This window comes from Carassius gibelio, chromosome B7, assembly GCF_023724105.1.
Source record: "Carassius gibelio isolate Cgi1373 ecotype wild population from Czech Republic chromosome B7, carGib1.2-hapl.c, whole genome shotgun sequence".
Taxonomy (NCBI): Eukaryota; Metazoa; Chordata; class Actinopteri; order Cypriniformes; family Cyprinidae; genus Carassius; species Carassius gibelio.
Window position 1 is genome coordinate 19,273,174 of NC_068402.1, and position 14,674 is coordinate 19,287,847.

Consider the following 14,674-nt stretch of genomic DNA (forward strand, 5'->3'; position numbering starts at 1 on the left):
GCAGCTCACGAATTGGCATAATTAATTAAATGCAAAAAATAACACCACCAACAAGACAGCACAACACTACAGCATATTTGCAAGTCTCCAATTTAATAAAATACATTTAATAATTTCAATCTCATAATTCAAGATATGTTACTGTTAAATAAAACAATTTAACTAGTGCACAGTGATTACTCATGATCTTCAAAAACATACATTTACAAATATATATATTTTAATACATTTCTTATTTCATATTTCTTTGCGTGTCTAAAGATTTTTTCCACTTTTCAAGATTCCAGTTTCTGCTGATGTCAGAATTGGATAATTCTAAATTCAGTGAGCAGGGCAACGATGAGAAAGACAACGTAGAAGATCAGTAGAAAAATGCCATAGACTCGGCTCAGGTGAAAACACTGAAGAGGAACCAGTATGAAGGAGAAGACGAGAGACAGACCCAGTGCTCCTGAGAGAACCCAGCACAGCATCCCCTCTGGTTCTAGCTGACCACACAACAGAACACACACAGAACACAGATCAGACTCCGTCACGCATCTATACTGGAATATTCAACTGAATAAAAGCTTGCAACATATCCATTCAGTTAGATGTATATGACAGTGTATATAGAGTGTGAGACATACCATCACAACATTATTTTTATTCTGGAAGATTTGCAGCAGGCAGCCCAGGCCCACACCAAACAGCATGTCTTCATGTAATGTTAAAGGCATATGAAGTGTGCTTAGGGTAGTGTAACAGGATATTTAAAAAAAAATACTGTAAATATAAAGTATGATGAAATCTGTTGATATATTTGTTAATGCACATACACAAAAAGGAGAACTTAAAAAAACAAGCATATGTTAAAAGATACTAAAGATAATGCCCCCGAAACAGGCAGAAATGGCCATCCGTGGGTATCCCTGACGGGCTATAGTAATGTCTGCAAAGCAATCTGTGAAAACACACAAATATCACACATGGTCTAACAAAGGTAAAAACATAATGTAGTATAATATCCCATTGGCACATGATTCTTTCAAATATTAAAAGCCATCTAACACTTTTTCACACATTTTATTATTACTTAACAGTGGCAGCAAAAATGAAACCATGCAATCTAGTCACTTCTAGTAAAATTATTTTCCTTTCATTTCAAGTTCTAGAATATTGGCTATGAGCAAAAATAATTAAATACTGGGACGATAATGTGTAGTTTGTGGTTTTTAATGTTGTGAGTGAGTGTGTACCTCCAATGCTGTTGCCCCAGGCTAACAAGGTGAGGCCCAGTACAGTGTTGCTGAGACGGAGAACAACCCCCAGCAGGTGCAGCACACTAACAATCTCAGACGCCACAGTGCTGATCCACAGCGCACTGACCACAAAACCTAGCAGAGAATAGAGCTACACACACAGCAACAGGACAGAGTTCAAATTTCAAAAACAAAATTAATTCCTTGCATAAAATGGATTGTAAAGAGACAGTAAAGACATTTAAAATGTCTATACAATGATTTCGATTTCAAATAAACTGAGATAACCTATTACTGTTTTTACTGTATGTGTGATCAAATAAATGCATAAGAATATAAGAGATTCATACAAAATGATATTTAGGAGGATGCTCATTTGTGGTAGTGAAGAAGACTATGCCAGAGAGGAAGACTCCGATGCAGAGTACAAGCACCCACACTGGAACTTCTCCTTCAATGAGCAGTAAGCCATCTTGAATGAAAGAGAAACATTGTCTGTTTCAGTCACATGACGTTTAGAGAACACAAAATGACTGCACAATATCTGCATCAGCAGCATTTGCCTTTTCACAAACAAAGGGAATTTCAGTTCATCTGACAGAATGAAGCATATGCATTAAAGCAAAATATGACAGGGATGGCATAACTTTTTTCTTAAGTGCCCCTAAGAGATTTTTGTTGAACAGGTTAAGTTCCAAGGTTCAAATAAAAATGCCCACCGACTTACACTTTCCGGACTGGAAGGTAAACACACAGACCAGAGGCCCAGTGATTATGTGAAGACAGTTCAGAGGGCGTTTCCAGTTGTGATCCTCCTTATCTGTGTCCACCACAGGAATGGTCAACAATAACAGCACTTCTACAGGCACCTAACAGAGTCAGACAGACTATGATCTTCATCTTAAAATTACATTAGGCATGCATATTACATTCAAACAATCCAACAAGTGGACAAGTTTATTTTGAACAATAGGTTACTAGAAGTATGATTACTTATTTAGAACCAGGAATTGATTGTGAAAGTGAATGCACACATTTTCACCTTGATCACTTTGAGGACTCTGGCGCTCCAGTGCTGTCTCCTCCAGATCCTACTATCCACCGGGTTAATGGCATTCAGGAAGATATGAGCAGTGGACTGAGTGTAAGGCAACAAAGGCTCATACTCTCCTTCATCTGAAACACACACACACACACACATATTATATATATATATATATATATATATATATATATATATATATATATATATATATATATATATATATATACCAATAGTTCCAATCACATACATGCAAGATTTGCACACAGATAAATGCTGTTACACCACACGGTACTTCCTTAAAGATGAAATCTTTTCACTAACTTTCACTGTTACCAATGCAGAATGCAACACACACATGCAAATTCCGTTAATTATGAAACTCTGTGCTGTTGAAAATGGTCAAAAACTGCAGCAACTCTTAGAAACCTCAGCCACTTACTTAGCCAACATACAGTAGTTTTAAGTTGAGAGGAAGTGACCCACCATGTGCCTGTATGCTGCCAGTCTGAATTTCTCTATATGAATCAGATGGGAGAGTCTCTCCTAAAAGTCAAGAACAGCCCTTATTAATGCCTAGTGATCAGATTCATTTCATAAACTTCAATAGCACTTTATTTAAACAGAGCTTTGAGTTTGCATTGTTGTGAGCACTTTATCTGAATGTGTGAAAGCTTAGTGCAGTGAGCTCGTATTTTACTAGGGATGGGAACAAGTACTAAAGCAACAATTTAGTGAGTTTACAACACATTTTGTTGTGTTTACTTTAAACGAAAAATGGTCACTCCTCATACAGAAATTGTAATGAAACTGAGAGTGGGTAGAAAGTGTGGGATCATTGATGAGAAAGACTGCAGTCTCTTTACCCTGTTCTCTGTCTGTGGTCTGGGCCGATCCATTTAGCTGATGCTTTTGACGATTGTATATATATGCACTAACAATCACAGTCAAAACATATGCAATATACAGCCCAAGATAACCTGTGGAGAACAGAAAAGAACGATAGGAAGAAAGAAATATTAATCATATCCATATACTATCCAAGGAAGTGGAACATGCAGAATGAAAAATGTGTAATTTTCCTAAATGAATGAAATGGTGATATAAATCTGATTAAGCGTTATCGGACCTATGGTTTCTCCCAAGGAAATATGGCCTTTATATAGGATGCTGAAGGTCCAAAACACAGCTGCCATGTAGAAAATGACATCACGAAGGAATGGACGGGACGCCACAGTGAAAGGCTTAACCAGAGCAATGCTTCCAGCTACCACTGTTGTAACAAAGATTCCCGCTCCTAGAAAAAACAAACGAGCACACAATCCAATTAGGACATTTTTTTTATTGATTGATGAATCTGTTCACACGAATTAAAGGTGAAGTGGGTAATTTCTGCAGCACCCAATGGTGCTGTATAAATATATTTCAAAGACTTTCCCTGTCTGCCATTGTTCAGTCAAAACAAATAGTCCCAAGGCTAAGACCATGTGCATGACTCAAGCAACCTCCACTTGTACAATTTAGTTTGGTGCCTTTATTGGTTGGAAATTACACAGTTTAACTTTAAATACTCCTTGCTGTGTGTGTGTGTGTGTGTGTGTGTGTTTAACAGAGCTGATCTCTCACCAAACAGTGCTCCAACAGCAAGACCAGCAGTCTGAGGGTGGGAGAAAGCAGCCATGGCACTGAACACATCTGGAGCCCCATTTCCAAGTGCCAGGAACGTTACGCCCTGTTCTACTCAGTCACGGAAAACAGTAAAAAAAAAAAAAAAAGGGACCAACACAACCTCTCAATGCAATTTGGACCTTTTCCAGCAATCAAAACACAAACTCATCACTGAGGATTCCACCCAGTCGCACATACTACACCCCACTCGGAGTCACAAAAAGTACTCAAGTGTTAAACAAACACTACCCAGGATGAGTCTTGGCTTAAACGATGACCTAGTAACAGACTAACCATTTGATATGTCTATCATGCGGTTATATTCTCTTCACTCCAGGACCCAGGAGTTTATCACTTCTGTGGTTGATAAGGACACAGCAGGAGTAATTAACTTTCTCAACCTATGCAATAGGAGGACAAATTACAAGGATCAGATGATCAGCCACATTTCAGCTATTAAAAGGATACAGCCACATTATGAGTCAGTTTCAGTGTGGAGGATATGGCTGAGAGGTTTGGACAGAAACTGAAGAAAAACACACACACACACACACAAAAAACTATAAAATCAAAATTGCATTACATATTATAATTCATATACATTTAAATTCAAATTTCTGTCCTTTATATAACAAATTCTAAATACATTAAAATAGATTTATCAGTATAATGATAAATGAACTCACTTCTTGAACCTCAAAAAGCAGAACCCTTTTAAAGAAAATAGATTCAACTCTAAAATCTCCAGATAAATGAAAGCCATTGTCTCTGTCACATGAGTAAATAGAGAAGTGAACCTAGGTCATGGCCAAAGACTCGGCTCTTTTGATAGTGTTATGAGATCACAAAGGAATATTCACGTTTCTTCACATTATTGTGTATTTTTATTTATTATTATTTTAAACAGTTATTAATTTTTATTGCATGATAGTCCTGATTATCAACTTAACTGCATAGTGCAACTGGAATACAATATGAACACACCAATTCATATCTACTTTTAAAGTAAAGATTACACATCTTTTCACCTTTTAGATTACACCCAATTTAGGCTCTGATTATGCAACAATTTGTGAAGCATGATGCTAAATAGGAGTAGACTGACGTACCATAAAAAGAAGATCTCAGTATTTTGTTGTTATTATTACAAAGGAAGTAAATGCTAACCAAAACGTTTTGTGCGAGTGTGTTTGTGTCAGTAATGCAGGTCTGTAACCGCAGGAGGTTGAGTAAATGAGAGAACTTTTCTTTTGGGGTGAACTATCACTTTAAGACAGAACTGACCACCAAATAGCATGTCCAAGCCGATTAATAACCCTTGTAATTCTCTCACAGATTATTCACCACTCACAAGTCTGATGCAACCAGCCCAAGAAGAAGGAACAGAACAAACAACCAGATGACCTGACAGAAATAAAAGAGGAAAGTAAAGAGAAAACGTGAGAGTGACTTTAACAACAACTAATACAAAACCAATACAACCAATGTAAAATCAGATTACACATCCTGGAGGATGCATTATCATTAGTTTCAGTTGGATATGTAAACAGAAACATGCCACACTCCACAAACAAACTTACACAACACTGAGTTTACTAGAATATAAATAGTAAACCCTGAGTTTGGTGACTGAACTAAATGTGTCCTTACATAGAGTGTGATGGCTAGAGGCAGCAGATTCGGTGGAAACAGGCAAAAGGTGACCACAGGGTACTTGATAAAGCCTTCATCTGAAGTACAGTCCGATGTATTCTTCACAAACTCACATCTCAAACTGGCAGACAGGTTCATCACCAAATCACACTGAAACACAGATCGACAAACGCAGCTGTGCAGGACTCCATGCCAATAGTCAGACAACAACCCACTCAATTTATTTAACACAAAGTTTACTCATGGTAACGTATCTGTAACATTAATGAGAGATAATGTACATACAGCGTCTTTTTTCCTCTATTCATATATATCTGAGTGCCGCTCACCTCGTCTCCATTGCGGTTCTGTTGAACTCCTCCAGGTCCGTGTGAACGCCACACAGTCACATGAGCTTCCAGGTGTGTGTGAGACACGTCCACAGGATTCTGGCAGCTGACACGATCCCACTGCAGAGCAACGGAGCAAAACAACAACAAGACCTGAGCAAGCATTTGTAGGCTGACACTGCTTTAACATTGCTTTTCAGTGGTCAACAGTAGTAGTTGAATTGTGGAAGATCGAAGTCAACTTTCGTGGTTCCGTTTCGCTCTTCTCCGTCAGTGTAATAATCTGTATTTAGACGCTGTGAATCACAGTCTGTGGTTGGATCTAAAATAACGCGGGATTACACATTTTTGTCTCACAAGAGAAAGTCGACCAAAAGAGAAGCGTATCAGCCTGACAGGACATTCCAACACTTCCTATACAAACAGCGTGACGAGCTTTCTTAACCTCCCTCCCTCTGTCCCGAGGTTAAAGAGACATACACTCTTTTCCACTTAAAGGGATAGTTCACCCAACAATAAAAATTCCGACATCATTTACTCACCCTCACTTTCATCTTCGAAACAGCCTAAGAAACATGAAAATACCTAATGTAAGGAGCTTTTAAAAAAATAAATAATAATAAATAAAAAAAAAAACTCTCACAAAACTTTTGCATTCTCCTGAAGAAATTCTGAGTTTGTTCACAAAACTTTTGCATTCCACTAGAATCTTTGCGCTCCTTCACAATAGCATTGCTGAACTAACCCTATAAATGTCGCTTTCTCTGTATGTAGACTTTTAAACTTGACATTTTAAACAGTATTAGACTGTGGATTTTTATTAACTTAAAAAAATGTTTTTAACAGGGCACTGTTTTTAAAAAAATAATTTTTTAACAGTTTTGTTTTGGGTTAATTTTGATTAAGAAAATAAATGTTGCAAAATTGCAAAATTTTCAGCGTACGTGCAAGTACATCCCTTTCTGATGGAAAAAACTTAAACCAGCCAAAAAGATTTGCTTATTCAAGCTGGTGTCCCAGCCTGACCAGGAAAAGTTCCCATAAACCCTCTAAAACCCGCCATCTGGACCAGACTGGGAGACAACCTTAGACCAGAAAAACTTTGACCTTCAGCAAGTCAGAAGGATGAAATGTGAATACATTGACAAGAGAGCAACCTTCTGACACTCTGTAAAGTTTGATGATCCAGGTATTTCTTCACCCCACTCACTTTGACCTTTATAAAAGTCTTCCTTGTAAACTGGAAGACGTGTATCTGAGAGCAGCTCTTTGACATCTTCTACATTTTCATTAGGCTATGTCAAAATCAATGATTTATTGGGCTGTGCTCTGTGAATAGTGTGAATAATATAGATGGCAACCACTGGGCTCACTGCCACATACTGTACTGTAGCTATACTCTGTCTCCAAACTGTCTCATTTATTTAGGTTGATATATTTGGGGCAGTGCTAGGTAGTAATGGACTACATGTAATCTGGATTACGTAATCAGATTCCAAAAACTGGGTATGCTTAACTGGATTATATTACATTTTAAAATGCTCATAATCAGATTACAGTTACCTTTATGGATTACATAATTACATATTATTCATAAAATGGCAGTGAAGTATTCATAATTTATTGATTTTCCCTTGTTCTTACTTTCTCTCTCTCTCTTTTACTGCTTCATTTCCGAAAATCTTAATGTGTGTCATATAGCTTTGGCAATATTCACAATATAGAATGGCCATGTAAATGTCATGTAAATAAAAGCAATGGTAAGTTTTAAAACATATTTTAACAATCTTAAAGTAATTTAAAAAGTAGTATTCATGTATTGCATCAAACAGTGTGTAAACACATCTAAATGCCACTTCAGATGCAGTTTCTGTGTTGATTTATTTTGCTTGGTAACAGCCTAAATGTCATATTTTTCTAATTCACTTAAAAATTGATAAAATTGTCAATAAAATATAAAAAATCAATTTAAACTTATTGGAAAATATACATTTATATCAGTGTGAAAAAAGAAAGAAAAAAAATATATGTATGTATATATATATATATATATATATATATATATATATATTAGTATACACACACACACACACACACACACACACACTTACAAATAAAGGTGCTTAAAAGCAAAGTTTAATAATTTTAGTAATTTAATCATTATTTTTAATACTGAAGGCTACCAGGATGACTGAGTTTATTAAATTCATAAATATATCAAACTTGTCTTCTCTATTTTCAGTTTTTAGTGTGGATCATTCATTGCAACATTTAATCTGCTACTCATATTTAAGTTAATATATAATATATAATTTACGCTACTACTGCCCACTGACTTGGTTTTAAACCTATATTATTAAAATGCACACATGTAAGTCAGGAAAATCAACATTTGAATACCCCTACTTATCTCGATTTTGGGACCTCGGTATTTATAAAAACCTGCGTACAGCCCTGATTGTTACTAGCTATGTTCATCATGTAATCTGTAATCAGTAATAAAGTACAATTTGCAAGTAATCTATTCAACACTATTTGGGATATGAAATCATTTTTAATCACTAAATGTGATGGGAATAAAGAGCAATAGTTTTAGGTCAAAGTACTGGATAATTAATTAATTACTTGCTAAAGTGTTAGAAGGAAGCAGTGACATTCTTGTTTGATTTTAGCAAACTGATAATCAGCACGCACATTTCTTGTGATAACATTAGGAGGCAATATTCTGGTATGCAGTTTTTACCCGTATTTAGTAAGAATATAGAAACACACACACACAAACACACTCATGTTGGTATATGTGGTTAATGGGGACTCTCCATAGGCGTAATGGGTTTTATTCTGTACAAACTGTATTTTCTATTGCCCTACCCCAACCCTACACCTAAACCTAACCCTCACAGGAAACTGTGCATTTTTGGATTTTCAAAATAACTAATTATGTATGATTTATAAGCGTTTTGAATTACGGGGACACTAAAAATGTCCTCATAAACCACCTCCTCATTGTAATACTTGTGTCATACCCATGTCATTATACAAATTTGTGTCCTCATTAACCACATAAACAAGCTCACACGCACACACACACACACACACACACACACACATTTGTGGTCATATCAGAACATCTGTCAACCTGCCTAGTACAGCGAGCTAAAGAAAGTGTGTGTTCAAAAAAAGCTGGATTGCCTCATCTTCTTTTAAGAGAATTAGTGTTTGGGGGATCTGGTTGCTCACGCGTACAGTCATTGCAAATGAGAAGGGTCGTGTCATAACTCTGATCGAACAGCTGATGAAACAAACCAGGAGCCAGTTGCTTTTACACAACCCATATGTTAAGACTGTGCCTAAAGATCTAGTCTGAGTGACCAACTAGTAATTAGCAAAAGGGTAATCTGTTTTTACTTCTCACATTCAAATTAGAATGATTCATGTTACTGATATAAATGTTATGACCAATCTTATAGAAACAAATTTGAATTTCTAACTTGTAAGTTTATGCAACTGGCCACTGCTCTTGAATACAGAATACAGAACTATTGTTTTCTTATACAGCTAGTAATATGGTTTTCTTGATAAAGATATTAAAACTGTAGCATTTCCATGACATGACTGCTGGTATTGTTTTTTGGAGGAATATACACAACATGAATATTCTTATTTATTCAAGATTTGCCCTGGTCAAGATGCTACTTTCATTTGTAGTATCAGAACAGACAAAATTAGCCTGTCAAAAATTACCTCCTAACCAATTACTTCACACCATCCATTGAGTTTGTACCTCCGCATATGTTTCTCTGAGTGCTATAGCTGTGGCTGAAGGAGTTCATGTGGAAATGTGCATGTGAAAAATTGGTTTGACGTCATGTCTTAACTATTTCAGGATTGTTTCTATCGGGGTTGGACTGGCAGCACCAATTGGGGTCTCAAATTGGGATCATTCATAAAGACACAGCTAGCGTCGAACCCACCACACACACACTCATGCACACATGTCCACATGCACACGTGTACACACATGTTGATGACAGCTTTGACACCCCCCCCCCCCCCCCTTTGAAATGAGAAGCCCGCTGGGACACAAAGTTTCTGTCCCACGGAAACTGTCTACTAAATGAAAGGCCAGTCAGGCTTGATGGATACAGTTTCTCCTGAGGATGACTAGTATATTTTTGGCTCATGTTGTGAATTTTCTGTAATTGCTGCACTGCAGTGGTGTCTAAAACATACTGCTTATTGATGAAAGGAGCAGAATATTAGCATTTGGACCTGCAAGACAACATCTACATGACAAATTCTGTCATTTCTAGATATGTAGGAATGTTTACTTTTGCTCCATGAACTCCAAATACCAAGACTGCTGTGACGAATTGGCTATTAACTGTTTCAAATGTGGATCCGGCGTTGACAATTAAGTATAATTTTTTCCCACATGGATCAATATTGCACCAATCTCATTGATTTCTTAAATATTTGAAACTGTTAAATTACTTTTGTACTTCAACATATATATATATATATATATATATATATATATATATATATATATATATATATATATATATATATATACTGACCCAATAAAAAAGACCGTCATTCAAGTTGATCGTTAAAGTAGATTGTAGATTTTGGTTGAATGTTTTGTCTCCTAGTGATTTATGCCTTTCAGAGTGCAGTAACTCATTAGGATACTGACTGAGTAAAGTAAATAAGCAATAAAATAAGAAAAACAATCTTGAAAGCAATGGTTATTTATATGTGTGAGGCTGGGAGGGGTAATATTGGCTTTCAACAGCATGAAGTCTCATTGGTCTGCACTGGACTCTAATTCCATAAAGAGTTAAAGGGTTTTGCTGAGCCATCACAGAATGCTATCAAAACCCTCTTTCAGTACAGAGGCTGCCCGCAGTTCCCGGTCTGTCCTGTTACCCAGAGTTTCCCAGGTGAGATGTTTCTGACCTGTTACACATGCTGTAGAATTGTTGGATGTGTTTTAAGATGACTATACAGTTTTACAAAACTTTAAAAGCTCAACAAAGAGAGGAACTCGTGCACATAATGGTAGAAGATTTCTTCTCTCCTTATTGAAGTCTGGTATGTTTTTTTAGCTTATACACTAAAAGTCATTCGTAATTTGTACAAAAGTTTTTAAAGATATTTTTAACATTTCTATAAGCAAAGATATTTGTTTATAATGACTATATAGATGTGTTTTATGAGATGTGCATTAGTGGCATTCAAAGCGAAGGAATATGTTCAGTGATTAATAAATTACACTTTTATTTAGCAGTTGTTTTAGAAGATTTATTTTCATTGCAAGCCTAAGCATCCTCTTGCATGCTGTGTTTCAATCAGACACTTGAAATCAAAGTGAGGAATCCTCTTGGAGTAACCTGGGGTTAGGTGTCATGCTCAAGGGTATAATGTTAATGGCTTATAGAAGAGCCCTGGGTATTTAATTTACCGTAATTGAACCTTATGTAAATGCAGGATAATGTTTAAAATCCAGAAAAACGTCCATATTATCAAGATAACATAATACGGGTAACATAGAAGAGCTGAGGGAACACTATGTGCTAACATTTCAATAACCCTGAAATCTGAGGCCTCGGTCAATCCATCACCCGGCTCATCACTGCAGTTACGCTCCACTTATAGATCTTGAGAAATTCTGGACATATGGGTTTTAGGAATTTTGAGAAAGAGAAGTTACTTTGAGGATACTGAATACTGATACTGAAAGAGGCAGCATATAATGAGAGAGAGGAGGAGGAATGAGGAATGAGGAGGTCTCTGAATGACTGATCTGTCATCTGATACAGTTTCTGATTAATGTCTTTAGCCCTTCGCTCTTGATACAACACTTTGGATAATTTTACTCCCAGATATCAGCTTTCTGCTTCACTCACATGTATGTCACATTCAGCTAAATGCTAGTACTGGGTGAAACATAGCAGCATAGTCCTTTTGACTCCACCCAGATTTATTTTTATTGTCTAATATTTTAACACCAAAAAACATCAGTGAGTTCATGTTGTTAAATATAGCTGTAATAACAGATTAGCCTACATGAGTTGCTTAACATTCATGTGGGCATCAAGTTAATTCAATACTCATCCCATGAGGATCAAGGTAACATACAATATACTGCACCAGCAAATGTATGTACAGCATTATATGGTCAGGTCATATTGCTTTTTTGTCATGTCAGTTTTTGGTCATTTATAAATAAGTGAATACAGAAGTGAATTACTTCCTTAACTGACAAAGCAGCCACTTGATATTCTCACATGTGATTGGTGGGAAGTTCTCTGTGTAATGAATGAGAGCGTTAATTGAGTGTGATTTGTTTAGTGCACAGTGTTAAAAGTGATGACTGTTGATAGTAGTACCCAGTGGCTGTAACTGAATAAGGAGTGTATGTGATGAACGCAGCAGAGAGGAGCTTAGAGAGACTGCGCAGCAGAATTTCATAGTTTGAGATCAAATGTTTCTACTTGACTGCAAACCAGCTTGTCCAGGATATCATGAAGGTGTAAGTCTAAGTAACATACGAGCTAGAGAGAAGTGAAGTATACAAATCATTACATGGTTTATCATTCGCTGGATGTGTTGACTATCAAACAATGCTTGGACCATTACTCTTCAGGACAGTCTCACCCTGTTCTCTAGGTTTCCTAACAGAGGAGCACAACAAGCCTGCCATCATGTCTGAGTAAGTCTGCAAACACTTCTTCAGCTGGAAAAGCACTAGTACATATACAGTGCTAAAGTGGTCAAATATGTTATTTCTCTCCTAAAATCCTAACAGAAAAAAGATGACCTCAAGCCGTCGGCATCACCTCAAGGTAAACAAGAGCGTTTGAGTCTGTTTGGTTTGTGTTTCCTCTGAAGATGTGTGTTGTGATGCTCATTGTTTGTTCTAGAGTTTGATACTTGGCATAGCCAGGGATCTGATGACGGCTGAGGAAAAGCGGGTAGAGGAGGAAAGAGTTCGCTATATGGAGGAGAAATGTTCTCCTCTATCTCTGCCTGGCTCAGTGCAGGAATTACAGGTACACATGCATTAAGTCTTTTATTATTATGGCTGTATTTTACTCAGTTATAAAAATAATAAAAATTCTCAACTGCGGCCAGGATCTGTGCAAAGAGCTTCATCAGAAGATTGATGTGGCGGACGAGGAGAGATATGACCTGTCTGTTAAAGTGGCCAAGAGCGAAAAAGAGGTTTTAAACACATGGATTCTGTTCTCTCATTCCTTTATCCTTCATGGGTTGGACTTTCAGCAAATAACACTGTGGTTTTTTTATAGATTGAGGATCTGAAGATAAAGGTTCAGGACCTGATAGGCAAATTCAAGAAACCTGCTCTTAAGAAAGTACGCATGTCTGCTGACTCCATGCTGCAGGCGCTGCTGGGCTCCAAACACAAGGTGTCTCTGGATCTAAGAGCCAACCTCAAACAGGTCAAGAAAGAGGTCAAGGAGGAGGTGAGCGCGCATTACGACTATAAAAACAGACCCATACCTGCCAAAGTAATTATTTCAAATATCATTTCTCATCTTGAAATTCTTTCTTGAATTATTTTAGGATAAGGATGCCGTGGGAGACTGGCGTAAGAACATCGAGGATAAGGCCGGCATGGGCGGCAGGAAGAAGATGTTTGAGACTGATGCTTAAACAGGCAGCTGTTTTACTTTTGGAGTTGATTTCTGATGTTTTTTTTTTTCAGTTGCAAAGTTCGCTGTCAAAAAGTGCTTTTATATCCAAACTACACATCCGACAAACCAACAGTAACTAAGCTAATCATAATAATCTGAATGTTATGTTCTACATGAGTGTTGATCCATGAACTCACCTTAACAAATAAAAGTAATAAAAGAAACTCCGCCATCTGATCTGATCATTCCTCATATTCCCAGTTCCTTTGATTCCACTCATCATTCCCCAGTCCTCTCTCGTTTTCTTAGCTTTTTCTTATCCTACTAGCAAAGTCATCCTCATGTCATTTATCTTTTCTCTTTATCTTCACTCACTAAAAGATTTGAATTATGCTGCATTAAATTTGACATTTTTCAGCAGTCATTTTTACATCATAACTGAACTAATATCATGAATCATGGTGCTTATTGCTGAATGAGACCAGCCTGAGCAAGCAGAGATGAAGACTGTTCTGCTGCTTAACTTAAGCACTTCCCATTTTTCCTTCCCTGTATGATCAGCAAATGTACTGAACTTACTTCTCTCTCTGCATTTTTTGTTAATAGGGGGAGATCAGAGGATTAAGTTCAGCATGTGTGTGTGTATTATGTTTATATGATGAATCTAAGCAGTGCTATTGTGTGAAATGGTTACAGGACTCTGATTACCCAGTAATGAAGAACAGAAGAGCAGCCTCTGAGATGTGATTGAGAGGCCCAGCGGGTAAGTAACAAATGTGAGTGTACTTGTTAAGTTATACTTGTGAGGGCCAAATGTCCTTACTTATATGGTGAAAAATTTCACGACAACAGACATTTTATAAGGCTTATGTGTCTCTCAAACTCATGTTCTCAGACTGCACTACATATAAATCAATACATGGCTTGTTATCTAATTATTTGTATCCATCATTTGTATATAAAAAACAAATTTTTTTTTTGCTAATATGTTAATTGATATGTCATTTTTGCCTTCTTGAACAGGTATTGCCATTATCCTGGTTAAATAAAGGTTACTAACTAACTAACTATAGGTAA

The 14,674-nt window shown here is 36.7% G+C and overlaps 2 protein-coding genes across 3 annotated transcripts; one reads left to right on the top strand and one right to left on the bottom strand.

Annotated features, from left to right (window-relative positions):
• Positions 1-73: 73 nt before the first annotated feature.
• Positions 74-6,366, bottom strand: LOC127961530 (mitochondrial sodium/calcium exchanger protein). Of its 2 annotated transcripts, XM_052560705.1 has the most exons (15): positions 5,934-6,366; positions 5,602-5,754; positions 5,303-5,355; positions 4,420-4,477; positions 3,910-4,015; positions 3,413-3,580; positions 3,150-3,263; positions 2,770-2,829; positions 2,284-2,417; positions 1,969-2,110; positions 1,592-1,713; positions 1,239-1,392; positions 863-943; positions 630-697; positions 74-488 (listed from the first exon to the last, which is right to left on the bottom strand). In XM_052560705.1, the coding sequence occupies exons 1-15, from the start codon at positions 6,096-6,098 to the stop codon at positions 300-302; spliced, it is 1,767 nt and encodes a 588-aa protein (XP_052416665.1). In that variant the 5' UTR covers positions 6,099-6,366; the 3' UTR covers positions 74-299. The 2 variants fall into 2 exon arrangements, with proteins under 2 accessions (XP_052416665.1, XP_052416666.1); XM_052560706.1 differs by lacking the exon at positions 2,770-2,829.
• A 4,429-nt stretch (positions 6,367-10,795) lies between these two features.
• Positions 10,796-13,821, top strand: LOC127961096 (troponin I, fast skeletal muscle-like). The gene is made up of 7 exons (XM_052560035.1): positions 10,796-10,879; positions 12,609-12,651; positions 12,748-12,784; positions 12,863-12,991; positions 13,074-13,163; positions 13,250-13,426; positions 13,527-13,821. Exons 2-7 carry the CDS (start codon positions 12,644-12,646, stop codon positions 13,614-13,616), a joined length of 531 nt encoding a protein of 176 aa, XP_052415995.1. The 5' UTR covers positions 10,796-10,879; positions 12,609-12,643; the 3' UTR covers positions 13,617-13,821.
• Positions 13,822-14,674: the final 853 nt, after the last annotated feature.